The sequence below is a fragment of the Mustela nivalis genome (assembly GCF_964662115.1).
Source record: "Mustela nivalis genome assembly, chromosome: 5".
NCBI classification, from domain to species: domain Eukaryota; kingdom Metazoa; phylum Chordata; class Mammalia; order Carnivora; family Mustelidae; genus Mustela; species Mustela nivalis.
The window spans coordinates 66,605,613-66,621,626 of NC_139024.1; the positions used below are offsets into that span (position 1 = coordinate 66,605,613).

A 16,014-nucleotide genomic window follows, 5' to 3' on the forward strand; every position below is an offset into this window, starting at 1 on the left:
GCACCAGGTGCTGGGGAAACCAAGGTGAACCAGCCAACGCTGTGGTCCCTGCCCTCATGGAGTTAGAGTAGATAGACACAACTAGATAATAGAGAAATGAAAGAAAATAAGAATTACCTGTTGCCGGTAAAGTGATAGGTGCTGAAATACAGAACTTCCGAGCAGGATCCACGGCAGATAAGAAAGACAAAAGCTGAATGTAACTTGTTTTAAACACTTTTAAGACAACCCGAGCAATGAGATTATAAGAATTTACTATTGTTTTCTATTGGCTAGAAAATTACTTAGGGGAAATGTATATCATTCTTTGAAGTACTTTTATAATTCAGCGATGAGAAGAAAGGGAGAAGAGAGAAGGAAAACCAATTTTAATTAGTGTCTAACATGTTCCAGGCATTATGTCACCAAAGGAGTCATTATTACATGTAGAGGAACCAGGTCTGAATGGTCAAGTATTCAAAAGCTCCTTCCATTACACTATACACTAGATATAGATCTAACTTCATCTGTAAAAGCCAACGGACTACTTCCTTATCACCAACTTGGTTAATTTTAAAATAAGGTCCTGTAAACATTTTATTCTTACAAAGTGTCTTATATTATTTCTAGTATTTAAAGCACCTTCTAGGCTAATAATTCTGGCCTAAGGGCCGGATAAATTCATAACTAAAAATGTCATCTCTGGGAAGGAAAAAAGCAGATTTCATCTGAGTTGGCGGGGGAGGGGCAGATGAAACATCCCACGCCCGGATTGTGCCACCCAGTCCCATCCTGTCTGTTCGCTTTGTGCTTTTCTCAAATACGCACTGAGACGTCAGGGCAAGAGTTGAGTTTCCATTTAAGCACAGCAACAATCTCACAATTTCTTCCGTCGAGCTTCCTTCACCATAGTCTCAGAGAGTCAATGATTCAAATTCATTCTTGATTTAACATTCATGGAGGTGTGGGGCACAACGCTGAGTTCTGGGGGCGGGGAAGATGATGACGCTGTGAACCAGTCTGGTCTCCGCAAAGTTCTAAACGCCAGTTCCCTCCGCCCTTTTCAAGTTTTTCTCCTCCTTCTGCTCGGGGAGGGGATTTTAAGCCTGGTCCCCTAGGTGGAGAATCCTGTCCGCAGGAAGGTGGACCTGCGGAGCGGGCCCAGCCCAGAAGATCAAAGTCAAGTCGACCCCAGCCCCTCGGAGGAAGCCAGACGAGCTCTCAACAATGCAGCAGGCAGCACGCGAGCTTCCAGGGGCACAGCCAGCGTTTGGAGGGAAGGATGCAAAGCTAGCAAAGGAAGTTCGGCAAGACAACTGCGTGGGGAGGGCGCCTTCCTTCCGCAGTTGTGCAGGGTCCTAACCCTAGAACCTTCCGGGGTGGTGTCTGCGCGCCAGGCGGTTCGCACGCGGACCCGGCCGTCTCGGGGGCGGTTCTCAGAAAAGGCGGTGGACCCAGGAGACTGTGTAGGCTAGGGCTCGGAACTCGGAGCCTTGTCTCTCCTCCTCCAACCTACTTCATCAACACTTGGGAGTAGAAAAGCCGCCAATGAAAACCTGTGGTTCCTTACTCTGCCTCTGGGCTCGGGTCTCTGACCTGCCCGCCAGCCGCAGCCGAAGCTCGCTCTGCGATCACCATCACCTCCGGAGCCCCTCCACCCAAACCTAGGTCGACTTCCCATAGGACTGACGGGGTCCCAGCCCAAAGCCAACATACCCACTCCTACTGGAGTGAAAGGGAAATCTTTGCTGGACCCTCTGCGCAATCGGGGGTTCGCGGGGGGTGGGGGCTGGAGGGGGCGTGAGTCCTGGTACCCATTTTTTCCTACCCCTTTAGGGGTCGCAAAGGAACCAACAGCAGAAGGGCCTTAATCCATCCAGGGTTGTAATTCATCTGATGACTGAAATCTGTCTCGAGGGCACGAGATGCGCGCACAACCCTCAATACATGAGGGCCACACAAATCTTTTATTTTCTGAGGATGAATGATTTGGTTTCCCTACAGGCATTTAAACGTTAATCTGGAACTGGGAGAGGGGATGAAGCCTGATCATGGACTTCCACCAGCCACCTAGGTAATTCTTCTGGCTTAAAAGTCACCTTGGGCAGAATTTCCCACTGATCACCGAATATAACCAGAGGTACCAGATCTCCTTTACCACTTCTCTTTTTAGAAAGTCTCCAATTTGGGGGCACCTGGGTGACTCAGTGGGTTAAAGCCTCTGCCTTCCACTCAAGTCATGATCTCCGGGTCCTGGGATCATGCTCCGCATTGGGCTCTCTGCTCAGCGGGGAGCCTGCTTCTCCCTCTCTCTGCCTGCTCTCTGCCTACTTGAGATATCTGTCTGTCAAATAAATAAATAAAGTCTTTAAAAAAAAAGGAAACTCTCCAATTTGGCAGCAGAAAAACCTGGTAGAAACACAATGAATTGCTTGTAAGAAGTCCTACAAGCAATCAGAGAGAAAGAGAGGGAGAGCGAGAAGAGGGACTTCCTGCACTACAGGGCAGTTTTACTATCTGTCTACTGCTCCTGAGGACTCACAGACATGTTTATTTTCCAAGCTTCTGAAGTCTGATTTCCTTGTTCTCCCAGGTTTTGTTTTGTGTTTCGTTTGTTTTTGTTTTGTTTTGTTTTGTTTTTCCTGAAAGCACCTTCTAAGACAGTTTTTATAAGGAAGAGGCCAGGGGCAAGTCACACCCTACCCCTCACCCTCATCTGAGGAGCAGCAAAAGAGGTCCTCATTCTTTTCCCAGCAACCACTTGCCTCCTTTTCAAATCAAGGCACACCAGGTACCTGGACAGGGCAAGGGTAGGATGGCTGTCACAGGACTACAGACACTGGAAAGAAGGGCATGGTGGATGGGGGAGAGCTGGCTGGCCTAAGAGAAAGGTCCATGGGGAAGAAGTGTTTAGACTGTAGATGTGTGTATGAAGGTGTTTGGGGTGGTCACATTGCCACATTTCTGTGCCTAGTGGGGGTCATTACCCAGTCATTCCTATAGTGTTGCCTGCTCCTTTCAGTGAGTAAACCTGGTATTCCAAGTACACCCTTGCCTTGTGGCTGAGGCCCCTGTTAGCAGGCTTTCCTGAGAGCAAGACCCCAGGGTAGCCCTTCTGTTTACTAATCTCGGGCCCTGTATTTGCTCTCTGAACTCTGGGTTCTAGATTTTCAAGAAGTAGTCACACTGGTAGAAAGCTCTAGACAAATTTGGAGAACACTGGGGAGAGGTAAACGCATGTGAGAGAGAGAGAGAAAAATTATAACCTTCAGCATTGCATCAAAGACAGAAAAGTGTTTTGTTTGGGCAATAGAAAGACTATCACCTGTGCCTTATGAACACACACCCTTCTAGTTTCCCGTTGGAGACACTTTGAGGTCAGGTCAAGCATGGACAGCTCATCTCTGGCTACTTTGTGAAAGTAACTGATACTTGCACTGATCTTTCATAAAGTGATTACATAAATATAATCTCATTTGTGTCCCACTGAGGTTTTGTGAGGCAAAAGCAGAAAAGTACCAGTAAGGTTATTCTAACTTTCATCTCCATTTTCAGAGATGAGAAAATGGAGGATCCAAGCCGTTTCAGGGAGAACCTAGAGGTGAAACCCGGGCTTAACTCACATGTTCCCTATTCATAGCCTCATGCCTTATGCTGAAAGCAAAGGCTTCAAATTATAGGAAGGAGGTATAGGACTTTTAAAAAGTCCGTTTGCAGTTTGGGGGTCCCCAGAATGAGCAAGCAGAAATTTCTTCTCTGTGGGCCACCTGAGTAGGGTGCTTAGAATTTTGAGCACTTGGTTTATAGGAATGTAAGTGGGAGCTTGGAAATTTTGTTGAACATGAACAGCAAACATCTGAATCACTCTGGGACTCATTTCTGAATTGGATTCTGAATCCTGGAGCCAGGGACAATGGCCCTATGGTTGAAGTGACCAAATGCAGGAATTTGGAGAGGGTGGAGGTGGTCAGGGCTTGAATTGCACTCCTAAAAGTCAGGTGGGGGATGGGGGAGTGGTAGGAAAGCCAGACACCAGGAGAGGTCCTCTGACGTGCAAAAGACGGGCAGGCGGGTAAGGAGTGAGCCAAGTTCCCAGCCATCGGAGAGGAGAGATTTGCACTTGATAATGTGGTAGCTTTCACGGGCAGAGAACCTCCCGGGTTCACCTGTCAGGACCAGTGTCACCGGCTCCTTCCCAGAAGGCCAGGGCCAGGCTTCTACCCACTAAGCAGACTAGGGGTTGGTAGTAGGTGCACAGGATGGACCGAGGGAACTCTTACTCCAGGTACCAAACTGAGCCGAGAAAAAGGGAAAAAAAATCGAAAAGAAAGAGTAAATGAAGCGGAAGTTTCAAGGCCCTCTGGGAGGAATAACAGTATAAATAACCGAAGACGTCTTGTAAACACTGCGGTCATAACCCCGAACATTAAACAGCCCCGGTGGCATCTGGCGCATTGGCCGCTGCGGGCTGCTCTGGGGCAGCGAGTGAACCCGGTTCCAGGCTCCTCAGCCTCGCCTCTCTGTTTATCTCAACTTAATCTTCCCCCAACGAGCTGTTCCGTAGCATGGAAGATGTTTAAATTAAAACCCAGTCCGCCGGAAGTCGTGGCCGGGAGCTGAAGGCGACGGCTAACTGTGACCGATAGGCAGGCATGAACAATGTTAGAAGTAATTCATTAATTACTAAGAAGAAATATGTAGTGTATGTTGTCGCACTTCTTAAAGGTTATGGAATTTACACTTTTCATAGCTCCCATTATTTCTTCACAGTTTGGTACTGCGGGTTGCTCAGGTTCACATCTGCGCCCAGAAAACTAACAAAAAGTGAAATTTATCTTCCTGCTCCTGTCATCAATTTTACTGTGAAATATTTGAAAATCGGATTTTCCTTTTGGTGTGTTCTCCCCTGGAATCGTGTAACTGTTAGTAATGTTATCCCCCAACCTTTTTTTTCTTTTTCTTTCTTTCTTTCTTTTTTTTTTTTTGGTTCACGGTTACATTATTTATAATTATCTTAAAAGTAACCTGCAAACCTGAGCCCCGAGTTGCTTTTTGAGGTTTCATTGCAAAATATGAGCTGCACCTTCCCCGTGGAAATTGTGTTTAATCTTTCCCATTTCTAGAAGTCTGGATTGAGGTTCAAACAAATCACTTGTATTATCAGGCTTCCCCATATTCTCCCACTTTTCTAAGGTATCTATCTCTTTACCTATCTATCTATATTTTGTAAAAATCACACCAATGTCAGGGCTTTTAGCAATATAAAGAAAGATTTATTTTCGAAAGTAGCAAAACTTGTTTGAAAAAATATATATATCTTTAAGTGAATTACTTTATAAATGTGACTGTCAAAGTCAGCTATTCTATGATCTACATTTTACAACATATTGTACAAAAGATACACGTTGATAGGCTCTTATTATCTATTTATATATTTATAATTACATATTGCACTTGGACCAGCAAGGCTCGCAGAGTCATTCACGGTAGAAGTTAATAAAGTTAAATAGATGGGAATCTTTGTAAGTACAATTGATCTCCTCAGGTCTGGAAACGAATCTCCTCGTCGCTGTAAAGTGTTCTTGCGGGGTGGGGGCGGGGGCGGACAGGGAGAGGAGCGTTGCGAGGGGGAAGCACAGACAGAGAGCAGGGAGGGCAGGGGTCGCCTTCCCGGGGCCCGCTCCCCCCTGGGAGCGCGCCTTTCCCAGACTCGCACCTCCAGGGTCAAGACGCTGTGGTTCCACATAAGCGGCTCGCGGTCACCACTTCTTTCAGGTCACTCTCGGGTTTCCCGGCCACCATAAAGGGCCACGTCTGCAGGAGAGAAGAGAGTGGAGGAGGTAAGTGGCCTTGGAGGAGGAGTAGGGTGGGCTCCGAGCCTGAGACCAAAGGAGAAGGCGAGTTGGAGGCAGGCAGTTGGCGAGACCCGTTATCGCTGCAATTTGATAGGTGTTCTAGTGCGCCTGTGGCTGAATAATGAAAAAGGGTTGGTGCCGAGCGTAGCTCGGGGTGACAGAGCAAAGGGGTTCATCCTAGTTGTAAGAGAAACCGAAAAGAACAAGTTCTTGGAAAGCCCAAAGGTGTTGGGACCGTGGCACAGTCTGGAGGCCCCTGTCCCCGTGAGCCTAAGCAGGGAAGGCGAGAAGGTCCTCGTACCAAGTGGACACCAGGTTCCAGGCGAAGTGCCTTCGGGCCCATCTTCTGAGGCTCTAGCCAGGTTTCCGACCGCTTGCTTTCCTCCCCGTCTATTTTTCTACTACCAGCTTTCATTTCCTCCCTCACAAACCCGGGCTTTTGAACACACTTCCTAAATTAATCGGTGGTGCTTAAGGGGAGGGGAATAATGCTAATAAAATAATATACACTGATATTTTAAGATCATCTTTCTACTGGGCTAAGGGAGCATTGCCTTTTCTCCTTTCCGAAGTGTTTTAGAATAAAGCTAACTTAGTTTCTTCAAAGACGAGCACAGCAGCAACTGTAAACGAAGTGATTACTTTCATTTTAGTTCCAGATTTCTAAAAGCTATTTACTCATCTTTTTTTTTTTCGAAAAAGAATAAACTTTTAATTAGAGGGAGAAATATTTACCGGGGCAAAATGTCGTTTTGGATCCCCTCCCCCCAATTCCTGAAACCAATTCAGTGAGAAGACAATTCAAAGTTTCAAACCTCTCCCACTAGTGCTGGCCGATAAGACGACTTTTAAGAGGAAAACCTCTCATTCTTATCATATATAAACAAAGGTGCTAGTAAGTTGTGGTCCTTGTTTTTCTTTAGAGCCTGGAAGTCTTAAAATTAAATCAAATAGAAAAAGGAATTAACCCATACTTCTTATACAGCAAAATACATTTGAAAGAAAATTCGCCTCAACCAGCATTACTTTTTTTTTTTTTAATTTTAAAAGGCAGACTGAATAGGCATACTTTTTAACATAAAATATATCACGTTTTTAAATCTTCGATGAGAGTGACCTATTTTAATGTTATTTATTATAGACTCGTATCATTTATTACACGAATATTTGTGAGAATTTACTGATTATGCTGATAGTTGTTAGAACTTCTGGGAATTAAAAATGTTAACCTACCTGTAAGAGAAGAGCCGAATATTGAAGTACTTGGGAACTTACATGACAATTATGCGGGCACGAATTTGTCTGTATCTAATGGTTCCAAATATGCTTGGGAAAGAAGCAGAGTTGGGTGTTTTTGTGTACAAAAAATCAGAAAGAGAAAAAAACCAAGTTCTTCAGCTCAAAGAAAAATAAAGGCATTAATAAAATGCCTTCTGGGCGCGCAGCAGCTGGTCGGTGCTCCCCGTTCCACACCAGCCCTGATGGTGCTGGCGCGGGTTCGGGGATCCCTCCTCTTTGCCAGCTCAATACACTTGCAAACTCTTAATTGGGCTGCCACGTCAAACACTAGCATAAATCATCGCTGCTCCCGCGGCTTGCAGGGCAGCGAGCGAGGGCCGCGTGGGATCTCCTGCAAAGGTCCCCAGGGGCGCGCCGGGCTGGGGGCGGCAGAGGTGCGCGCACACACACTGGGCACAGCCGGCTGCGGGCGCGCCGGGCGGGGGCTTTCGGGTCGCCGCAGCGGCACCCGCGGACTTACCAGGTTGACCGGGTGAATGTAACCGTTCTCGTACTTGTCGTTAGCCAGGATCTGCCTCAAGTGCGCAATGTAGCTGGATGCCAGCCTGAGCGTGTCCAGCTTGGAGAGCTTGGTGTCCGGGGGCACCCAGGGCAGGGTCGTCTTGAGCCTGGAGAAGGCCTTGCTCAGCACCCGCATCCGGGCCCGCTCGCGCGCGTTGGCCGCGTTGCGCTGGACCTGCTTCCCCTCCTGGCTGACGCCGCTCAAGGGGCTTTTCTTGGTGGGCGCCTTCCTCCTCTTGCCCAGGCCTCCGCGGCCTTTCTGGGGAGACCCCGCCTCGCAGTTGGAGCTCTCCTCGGTGCTCTCGTTGGAAGTCACAAACTCTTTGCTCGAGTCCATTTTCAGCCCGTCGCAGTCCAGCATCTCCACCTCTTGAAGATCCTCCACATCGCTGAGGGAGCCGGTGGACATGTTTGGGGGAGAGGATGAGAGAGAGTGGGGGGAGAGAGAGAGAGAGAGCGCGAGAGCGAGCCCCAAACCAGGGGGCCCCCGGGTGTGGAATGTGGAGCAGCCACTTCGTGTTGGGAACTGGAGTTGGGGTCTGGTTGAGTCTCAAACCCCTTTCCCCTTCCCAGAGCTGTGAGAAGGAACGGAGAGGGCTTCTGCGGGGAGGAACCCGGCTGTGTTTCCCCACCCCCGGAGTCGTGGCCGCAGAGGAGTGTGAGAGAGCGCTGAGGAATTTGGTGGACACTAGGAATTTATCTGGGGGAATAGAGAGGCGGATCCTTGTAGCCCAGGGGAGGGGCCTACTAGGCCCTAGCGGACTCTTAGACCCCTTTCACAACCCGAGGGAAACTCGGGCAGAGACCCTGATTTCCAACTTGAAATGTAAATCCTCTCAACTGCAACACGCAAATACCAGTTACCTTCCACTTCGGCCCAGGAGGAGAGCGCCCCACCCACAGCCCCTCTCCTGGGCCATCTCCTAAGGCCCGCTTTCCCTCTTAAGAGGTCATAGCTGGTGGTTAGTGAGGATTTCAGGAAAATGACCAGATTCTTTTGCTCTTCCCGGGCCTTCCAAACACAAATTTCACAAGCATCTCCCTGTCCTCACTTCACCGCAATTAAAACACCAATTAAAATCCAGACAGCGATCAACTCCCTCCTGCCTGAGATGGTGGCTTTACCAAGGTATCTTCTCTCCTGAACTGGGGTAAATTAACAAAACAAGCACTTCACTGAACCTTTAGGATGATGCAGGGAAAGGACCCAAACATCCATCTGCACCTGGTCCCTTTAAAGCTATTAAGGAACTGCCTGTGTGTACACAAACATCCTTGAGACTCGCACACCCACAGCAACATACACAGTTTAGTGGGAGTGGGGTCGCGGTGAGAGTGAGTCACGCAAGTGTATGGAAAGCATTTTGTTAATTGGTAATCTTTTTGTGACGAAATTAAAACTTTCCCCTAAATTTCTTTCTAGAAATGCATTTAAGAATGTCTTAAGAATCTTAGCGGCTCTCAGATATTATTTTGCCTGGGATTTGTTTTCTCCCTCCCCCAATGCCTTGGCCTCCTCCTTAGGACCTCTTTGCTACCCGGGTTCCCCACACGAAGTTGATATTGCAGAACACGAAGCATTGCTATCCCTTCAGGAAAGGTTTTTGTTGTTGTTTTTGTTGTTGTTGTTTGTTTTGTTTTGTTTTTCCTTTCCTATCTCTAACTCCAGCCAAGACCCTCTTTTTCCTGGAGCATAAGAAAATCTGGAGAGCTAAATAGAAAAGCAAAGGGCGCCAGAAACCAAGAGCTTGCACAAAATCCGTGAAATAAAATTGGAGAGATGGAACGCATGGATCTTACTGATTCTTCTCTAGGTTTTCTTTCCTTGCAATTAGGCACCAAAGATGAGGGCTGGAGCAGAGTGTAAGAGCAGCTTCGGAACTTCTGGCTGGCGGTCTGTACCCCTCTCCGACATTAAGATATCATATCTCTAATCCTGGCTCAGCTGGGAATTCACTAACCTCTAACGTTTTGTTTTGTTAGCAGGGTCTTGTTTGCTTTCCCCCATGCTGTAAACTAAACAGATTGTCAGCAAATCAGTCTTTATTAATGAATTAGTGAGAACCCCTCCCCATAACATCTTTGCCCAGGATCCAAAATTTGTTAATCACCAGTGTAGAGATTTATGAGCTCTCTTATTTTCTGTTGTTTGTGCAGGTGGAGATTTAAATGACCATATCCACCACCAAGATTTATTGTGAGAGTGATTGATGTTATAAACCAGCAACAGGACTCTTCCCACAGCAGGGATGACAGAAATATCAAGTTGAAGTTGCCTTTGTCCTCATGCACAACGGAACCAGGACTACAACACAGAAAAAATATAATAATTTAATCTGAGATCCAAGACAGCATTAAGAGAACACCCAGCAGGCCTGTTAAACATTTCCCCACTCATTCCCAAACTAGTTTCTTCGATTTTCCCTCCCTTTTCTTGCCCTTAGGTAGACATGGAAGTTATTTTTAGGCTAAAAGAGCTATTGTGAAAGTAGGCATTGGTCACACTTTGTGAAATGTATGTTTGCAGCTCCTGAGATATCTGCAAACTAGCCACAATTTATTTATGTATTTATTTAGGCTCCGGAGTGGGATCATAGTTAAGAAAAAGAACTATGGCCACATACCAAGCTATTAAGCTGTATAGATTTTGCTTCTCTGAGCACTCTCTTTTGGTCAGGGGGGATAGGGTCTGGTTATCTGCCACACCTCAGTTGGTAGGCTGCTCAGGCTCTTAGAAGGACAGCAACCATCATAGAAATAAGTACTGCTGAACAGATTTCTGCGATTTTTTCAAGGTCTGAAGTGTAAGATGAGCAATTTCTGGAAGAGAGCAAAACTAGCTTCATGCCACAAATTGGTTTATGTGCCTAGCAATTATTATTGTTTTTTAGATAAGCAAGGATTAAGTCCACTTATCCTGCAGTGATACATTTAGAGTGGGAAGAGCAACTGGGTTAGTAATGAACTTTGGGGTGTCTGTGAACACTCTCCAGGGGATGGTTACCAGTTTGGGATGTGAAGATGTGAAGAAGGCTGTTATTTAGGTATCTGGATGTGAAGTCTGGAAGAAAGTCCATTAGTATAAATAATACTTTTTTTTCTTTCCTCTTGACATTTTGTGTCTCTCCCTGCTAATAAACACTAAGGGGCAAATGGGTGGGAGAAATGCCTTATTGGATTCTACTAAGAAAACCAGTTAAGCTGTAACTTAAGCTGTGCCAAATTCTCCCCAAATATAAACTATATTCTGTGAGAAGAGAAGCACTTTTGAGAAGCTGTATTAACTCTTTCGATAAAAGAGAAATACTTAGAACATTACTCTTTCAAAACGCCAACTAGAAAGCTTGTGGTTTGAAAGCAGGAGGTAGTTACTAAAAGTTCTTGCTTTATTCTTAAGAGAGAGTTTATGCCCCAGAGACATCTGGCCAATTTGCTGTACACTTCTAACGATTTGTTTTGCAAGAAAGACTATCTTTGAAAGATTTCAGGGCTAAGGAAAATCTATCTCCAAAGGTTGTAAAATGAAGATTAGGTGTGGAATGTGTCCTTGAACTTAAATCCTGGTCTATCAGCTGATAAATTTTCAGGAAGTTCAAATCTGATTCAGTTGTGCTTGGATGAAATAATTTGCTTCTTTTTTTTATGAGAAGGAAACCGTTACAGGCTTCTTTCAGACTTTATATGCCATCACATTCTCTTTCTTGGGGTGAAAGGGGGGGGGAATTATATCTTCCAATTAAAAATTTAATTCTTTTCTCATACTCTCCATTTTTTGGCCAGAAAGCACACAGGCTGACAAATTGGAGAAACTGCCAATTCTTTTTTTTTTTTTTTCTTTCTCTTCTAATGAACACCTCCTGAGGTGTTATTCTCTTTACTTGATGGCAACCACCACTTAAAAAATGTCTGGGCTTTCTGTGCAAATCAGTGGCTCTTTTTCCATTCAACAAAATTGTCACTGTATCCTTGGCTGCAACTAATTGATTGCTTTCCATCTCCTGCTCATAAGCTTATTTAAATCTGGTTCTTTTTTTTTTTAAGAGCAAGGGCAGGGAGGGGCAGAGGGTAGAGGGAATCTTAAGTAGGCTCCACATTCAGTGCAGAGCCTCACACAGGGCTCCATCTCATGGCCCTGAGATCATGACCTGAGTGGAAATGAAGAGCTGGATCCTTAACCGACTAAGCCACCCAGCTGCCTCCCCTCTTTTAAATTACATTTTTAATTTAATTTATAAAGTGAGTACTGTCTCTCCTTATGTGTTCCAAATTGTAATGGTGCTGGTCTATCATATTTTAGCAGTTAAAGTGAGTAGAACACTAGTGAGTGAGATTGGTGTCTATTTAAGGAGGTCAATATAGCGATACGGGTGTTGTGTTATCTATGCCTGGCATCAATTATGATCAACAATCAGAAGTCCTCTTCGTGTTCACCTACCCCTTCTGCCCTTTCCACATTTTATTCAATGAGTTGTAGCTCCAAATCCACAACACTAAGATTTAAAGCTGGCAAACAAAACAAAACCAACAACAGTAAAGCCCAAAGAAAGTCCAAACGCCTCGTGGCTTTTATATCCAAGAAGCAACCTTGCAGCTACATGCTCCATAATGTGACTTTGAAAGCAGCCAAGTCCATGTGCTTCAAGGACAGAGTTTACCTTAAGAAGCAAGTTGGCTGAAGGAACTCTGGAAGATAGTGAGAGATAAAACTTTCCAAATTCAATTTCATGTCCTCCCAATCCTAGAGTAATTGTATCAGACCTACTCAATATTGAGAAAAAAAAGTGGGGGGGAACCTGAACAACCCCCCTCTAGTTGGGTACTGGGTGAGGAACTCTGCCTCCATTCCTCTATTTTATGTAGCATCTTTCCTTTCTGTTGTCACTATTAAGGAAAGAGTTGATATACAAAGTGACCATCTTAATAGAGATCTGTGCCAGAGACTTTCCCTCCTTTAATAAAAGAGTTTTAGGAAAGCTTGTTTGAAGATGACTTGTCTGTATCTTAATGTGAAGCCTGAGAACAAATCCTCCTAAATTCTCCTAAAAAGAATAAATCTTGTGGATTACACGAAAGATACCTGTAAAACACATATATGTGAGACATGTTTATTGGTGGCTATAAAACAGAGATGGGCCAACTTGCTGTCAACCTCCTTCCTGTCAGGTTAGGAGGAGACGTGCGCTAGAATTGAAGCCTATTTCTGGTGATTATCTCCTGATCATAACCTTGTGGCAGGTGCTTTTCGGCTGGAGGAGTGAAGAGTCATGGAGTTTGGATCGCAGGACCGGCAACAAAGTCCTGAGACTGTGACTCCTGATCTCAGAAACATGAAATATTTCCAGATGATATACTTTTAAAAAATAGAACCCTCAAGTAATAGATGGTCAGAATTGGAAGGGCGGAGGACCAAGGGAGGCCTAACTAGCCAAGATTTCTGCGCAGGTTCACATTAGTTATCTGTGACCAACTTGCCACTTGAACCTATGTCCTGATTTGCCTTCTAATGCTCCTTGCACAAAGCCAGAGTGCTTTGAATTGTTCTTCCTATTTGAATAACAACAAAATATGTGAGAAGACTTATATTCTGTTATCCCCTGTAACAACTGAATCCTGAATTACATAAAATGAGGTAGATTTAAGCTATCCCTGGGCATAATGCCTAGAACCTCATCTAAAGGTGTTTTAGTAATGTAAGTTCCAGAATAGCCTTGTTAAAATCTCATCTCTACCATGAGGGCCTCATGGGTGGCCAAGGGCCACTCTTTCAATCTCCTTTTTTACATTTTTTTTTTTTTCTATCTCCTCTGCTAAAACTCTGGTTCCAGCCATCAAAATCTTTTGCTCAGATGACTATAAAAGTCTCTTAGAGGACCTTTTGTTTCCATTCCTGCCCTTCTAAAATCTGTTTCCAAAGGAATTGTCCAAGTCATTCTCCTACTTCAAATTCCTTAAAGCTTCCCATTGTGTTTGATATAAAGTCCAAATTCCTTATCGTGGCTGGCATGGCTCTACTTTGCTTACCACTTTCAACCACACAAAGCCATGTGTGTGTCCCTCCATGACACTGTATCAGTGCTTAGGTCAGGACCTTTGTCCCTATTCTTTAGGAGGCTTCTCTTTTGCTTTCTGCAAGGTTGACTTCTTAGTTTTCAGGTCTAATTTCAAATGTCACCTTCCAAGCAAGAACTACCCTGAGCATCCTTTCAGGAATATTTTTGTCCTATCATCCCATTTTACTTATTAGTAACAAATAACAGTAGCCAAAGTTTACCACAAATCAGACACTATTGTATTTTCCAGATTAACCCATTTAATTCTAATAGCAACTTTGGGAGTTAGGAATAACTAATTTTACAGATAAAATTGACTTACAGAGAGATTAAATGTTTCATTCGGAAAGTTGCTATTCCGGTTGTCTATTATTGTGCAATAACCCAAATTCGTGACTTCAGTTATTTCTCTTATTTCTGTGGGTTGACCAGGTTCTGATGGTTGGTTTTTACTTCTGGTGTCTCCTGTTGTTGTAGCTGGAAGGCATCTGGAGCTGGAGTCATTTGAAGGCTTGCTTAGACTGAACATCAAAGGTGACTTCTTTATTCACATACTCAGTGTCTCAGCGAGGATGGCTAGAAGAACTAGGGCCTGGCTGGGCGTCTCTTTCTATATAGTCTCTCCGCATGGCTTCCTCAGCCTGACAGTCTAATAGGGTAGCTGAACTTCTAATAGGATAGCTGGCCTCCTTCTGAGTGAACATTCTATAAGACCCAGATGGAGGCTGAAAGTCTTCTTACGACCTAGCTTGGAAGAATGCACAACATCATTTCTGCCTCATTCTCTCGGTCAAAATCAAGTCATGGGGGAGGGAACTATACAAGAATCTGAATACCAGGATGTATGGTTCATTGGCTGGGGCATGGATGGTTGTTGTCATCCTTGGAGGCTAGTTACTACAGTGGATAACTGCAAACCAAGATTTAAACATGATCTAGCTCTAGAGCCTTATTTTATATAGCTAATATGTCCTACTTGTTTTGTTTAACTGTGTTTACTTTATTATTGTCTGTTGACTCCCCTTCCCCCTTCTTCACTATAATGAAAGCTTTAGGAGTGCAGGGACTTTAGATCTAGACAGGTGGTTCAGGGTGGGTGAGTGACTGCTCCAAAAAGACACACCAGGACTCGGGTTCCTTCGCTCTTGTAACTCTGTTGTCCCTGAGCAGAAGTACCTTCCCATACATAGGTGAGGTCAGCTTACCCTTACCCTTAACAGTTCTCAGGGAGGGGAAAAGAAGGTGAAGGGCAAGTGGATTTCTTATAACAAGATCTGGAATTTAGACATATCACTTCAGTTCCTGTCATATTGGCCTCTTTAGCTGGAAAAGGAAAAATTTGGAAATACAGTCTCTAAATATGCTCAGCTTAAACTCAGAGTTGGGGGAATCCATTAGTAAGAAGAAGGAAAGCCAATTCAGTCTCTGGCCATATATTTGTAGCATAAAGGATTAGGTTAACATATATGGAAAAATACAGATCACAATTCTATGAAGTTTAAAATTTGTTCAAATTAAGTACTAGTGGACTTCAGTTCTTACTTGGAGCTCAGAAAAATATTTAACAAGCTATCTTTAACTGCATATGCGAGAGCACTCATCAGTGTGGGTCATTTCAGCCAATGTTGTCACTATTTTCTGCTTAGTAAATGGCTTTGTAAATTTGCTGTTTTTGAGGATAGACCAATGAAAAATGTTTAGGTTGCTGAGGTTATTACTAACAACCATTGGCCCTCACTAAAGTCCTTTAAGTTGCTTGTTTAATTTCTATCAATTTTGTCATGTGGTGGCAAGGTTGAGACTGAGTAGAAAACTTTTTTTTCTCTCTTTTAAAAAATTTTTTGTTTTTCTGACACACTTTCAAGATTTGGTAATAGTTTGCTGTCTTAGGTTGGGCTGCCATAACAAACCTATGTTCTTATAGTTCCAGAGGCTGGAAGTCCAAGATCAGGCTACCAGCATGGTTGGTGTCTGGTGAGAGCTCTGCCTGGCTTGCAGATGGCTGCCTTGTCACTCTATCCTCACATGGTCTTCCTTCTGAGAATGTGCAATGACAGAGATCGCTCTCTTCTTATAAGGCCACCAATCCTATTGGACCTACTCTTATGATGTCATAACCTGAATTGCCTTCTACATATCTTATCTCCAGTGCAGTCACACTGGAGCTAGGGCTTCAACTTACGAATTTGGTAGGGGAGGGGAAAGAACACAAATCAGTCCATAGCATTTATCTTTAGAAATTGTGACTGGAAAAAATATGTGTTTTTTAAATTCATTATTATTTTCAACTTTCCATTTACTCAGGATTAAGAAAAGATATGCCTAGGACA

General features: G+C 44.4%; 1 protein-coding gene and 1 long non-coding RNA gene across 3 annotated transcripts in view; one reads left to right on the plus strand and one right to left on the minus strand.

The window, feature by feature from the left end:
* Positions 1 to 5,230: 5,230 nt before the first annotated feature.
* On the minus strand, positions 5,231 to 8,318 carry TCF21 (transcription factor 21). The gene is made up of 2 exons (XM_082731186.1): positions 7,594 to 8,318; positions 5,231 to 5,793 (listed from the first exon to the last, which is right to left on the minus strand). Exons 1-2 carry the CDS (start codon positions 8,041 to 8,043, stop codon positions 5,704 to 5,706), a joined length of 540 nt encoding a protein of 179 aa, XP_082587312.1. The 5' UTR covers positions 8,044 to 8,318; the 3' UTR covers positions 5,231 to 5,703.
* Positions 5,748 to 16,014, plus strand: part of LOC309865064 — a 75,664-nt gene continuing 65,397 nt past the window's right edge. For both annotated transcript variants that reach the window (XR_014311934.1, XR_014311935.1), the window contains exon 1: positions 5,748 to 5,819. This is a non-coding gene — a long non-coding RNA (uncharacterized lncRNA). The remainder of the gene's footprint in view (positions 5,820 to 16,014) is intronic.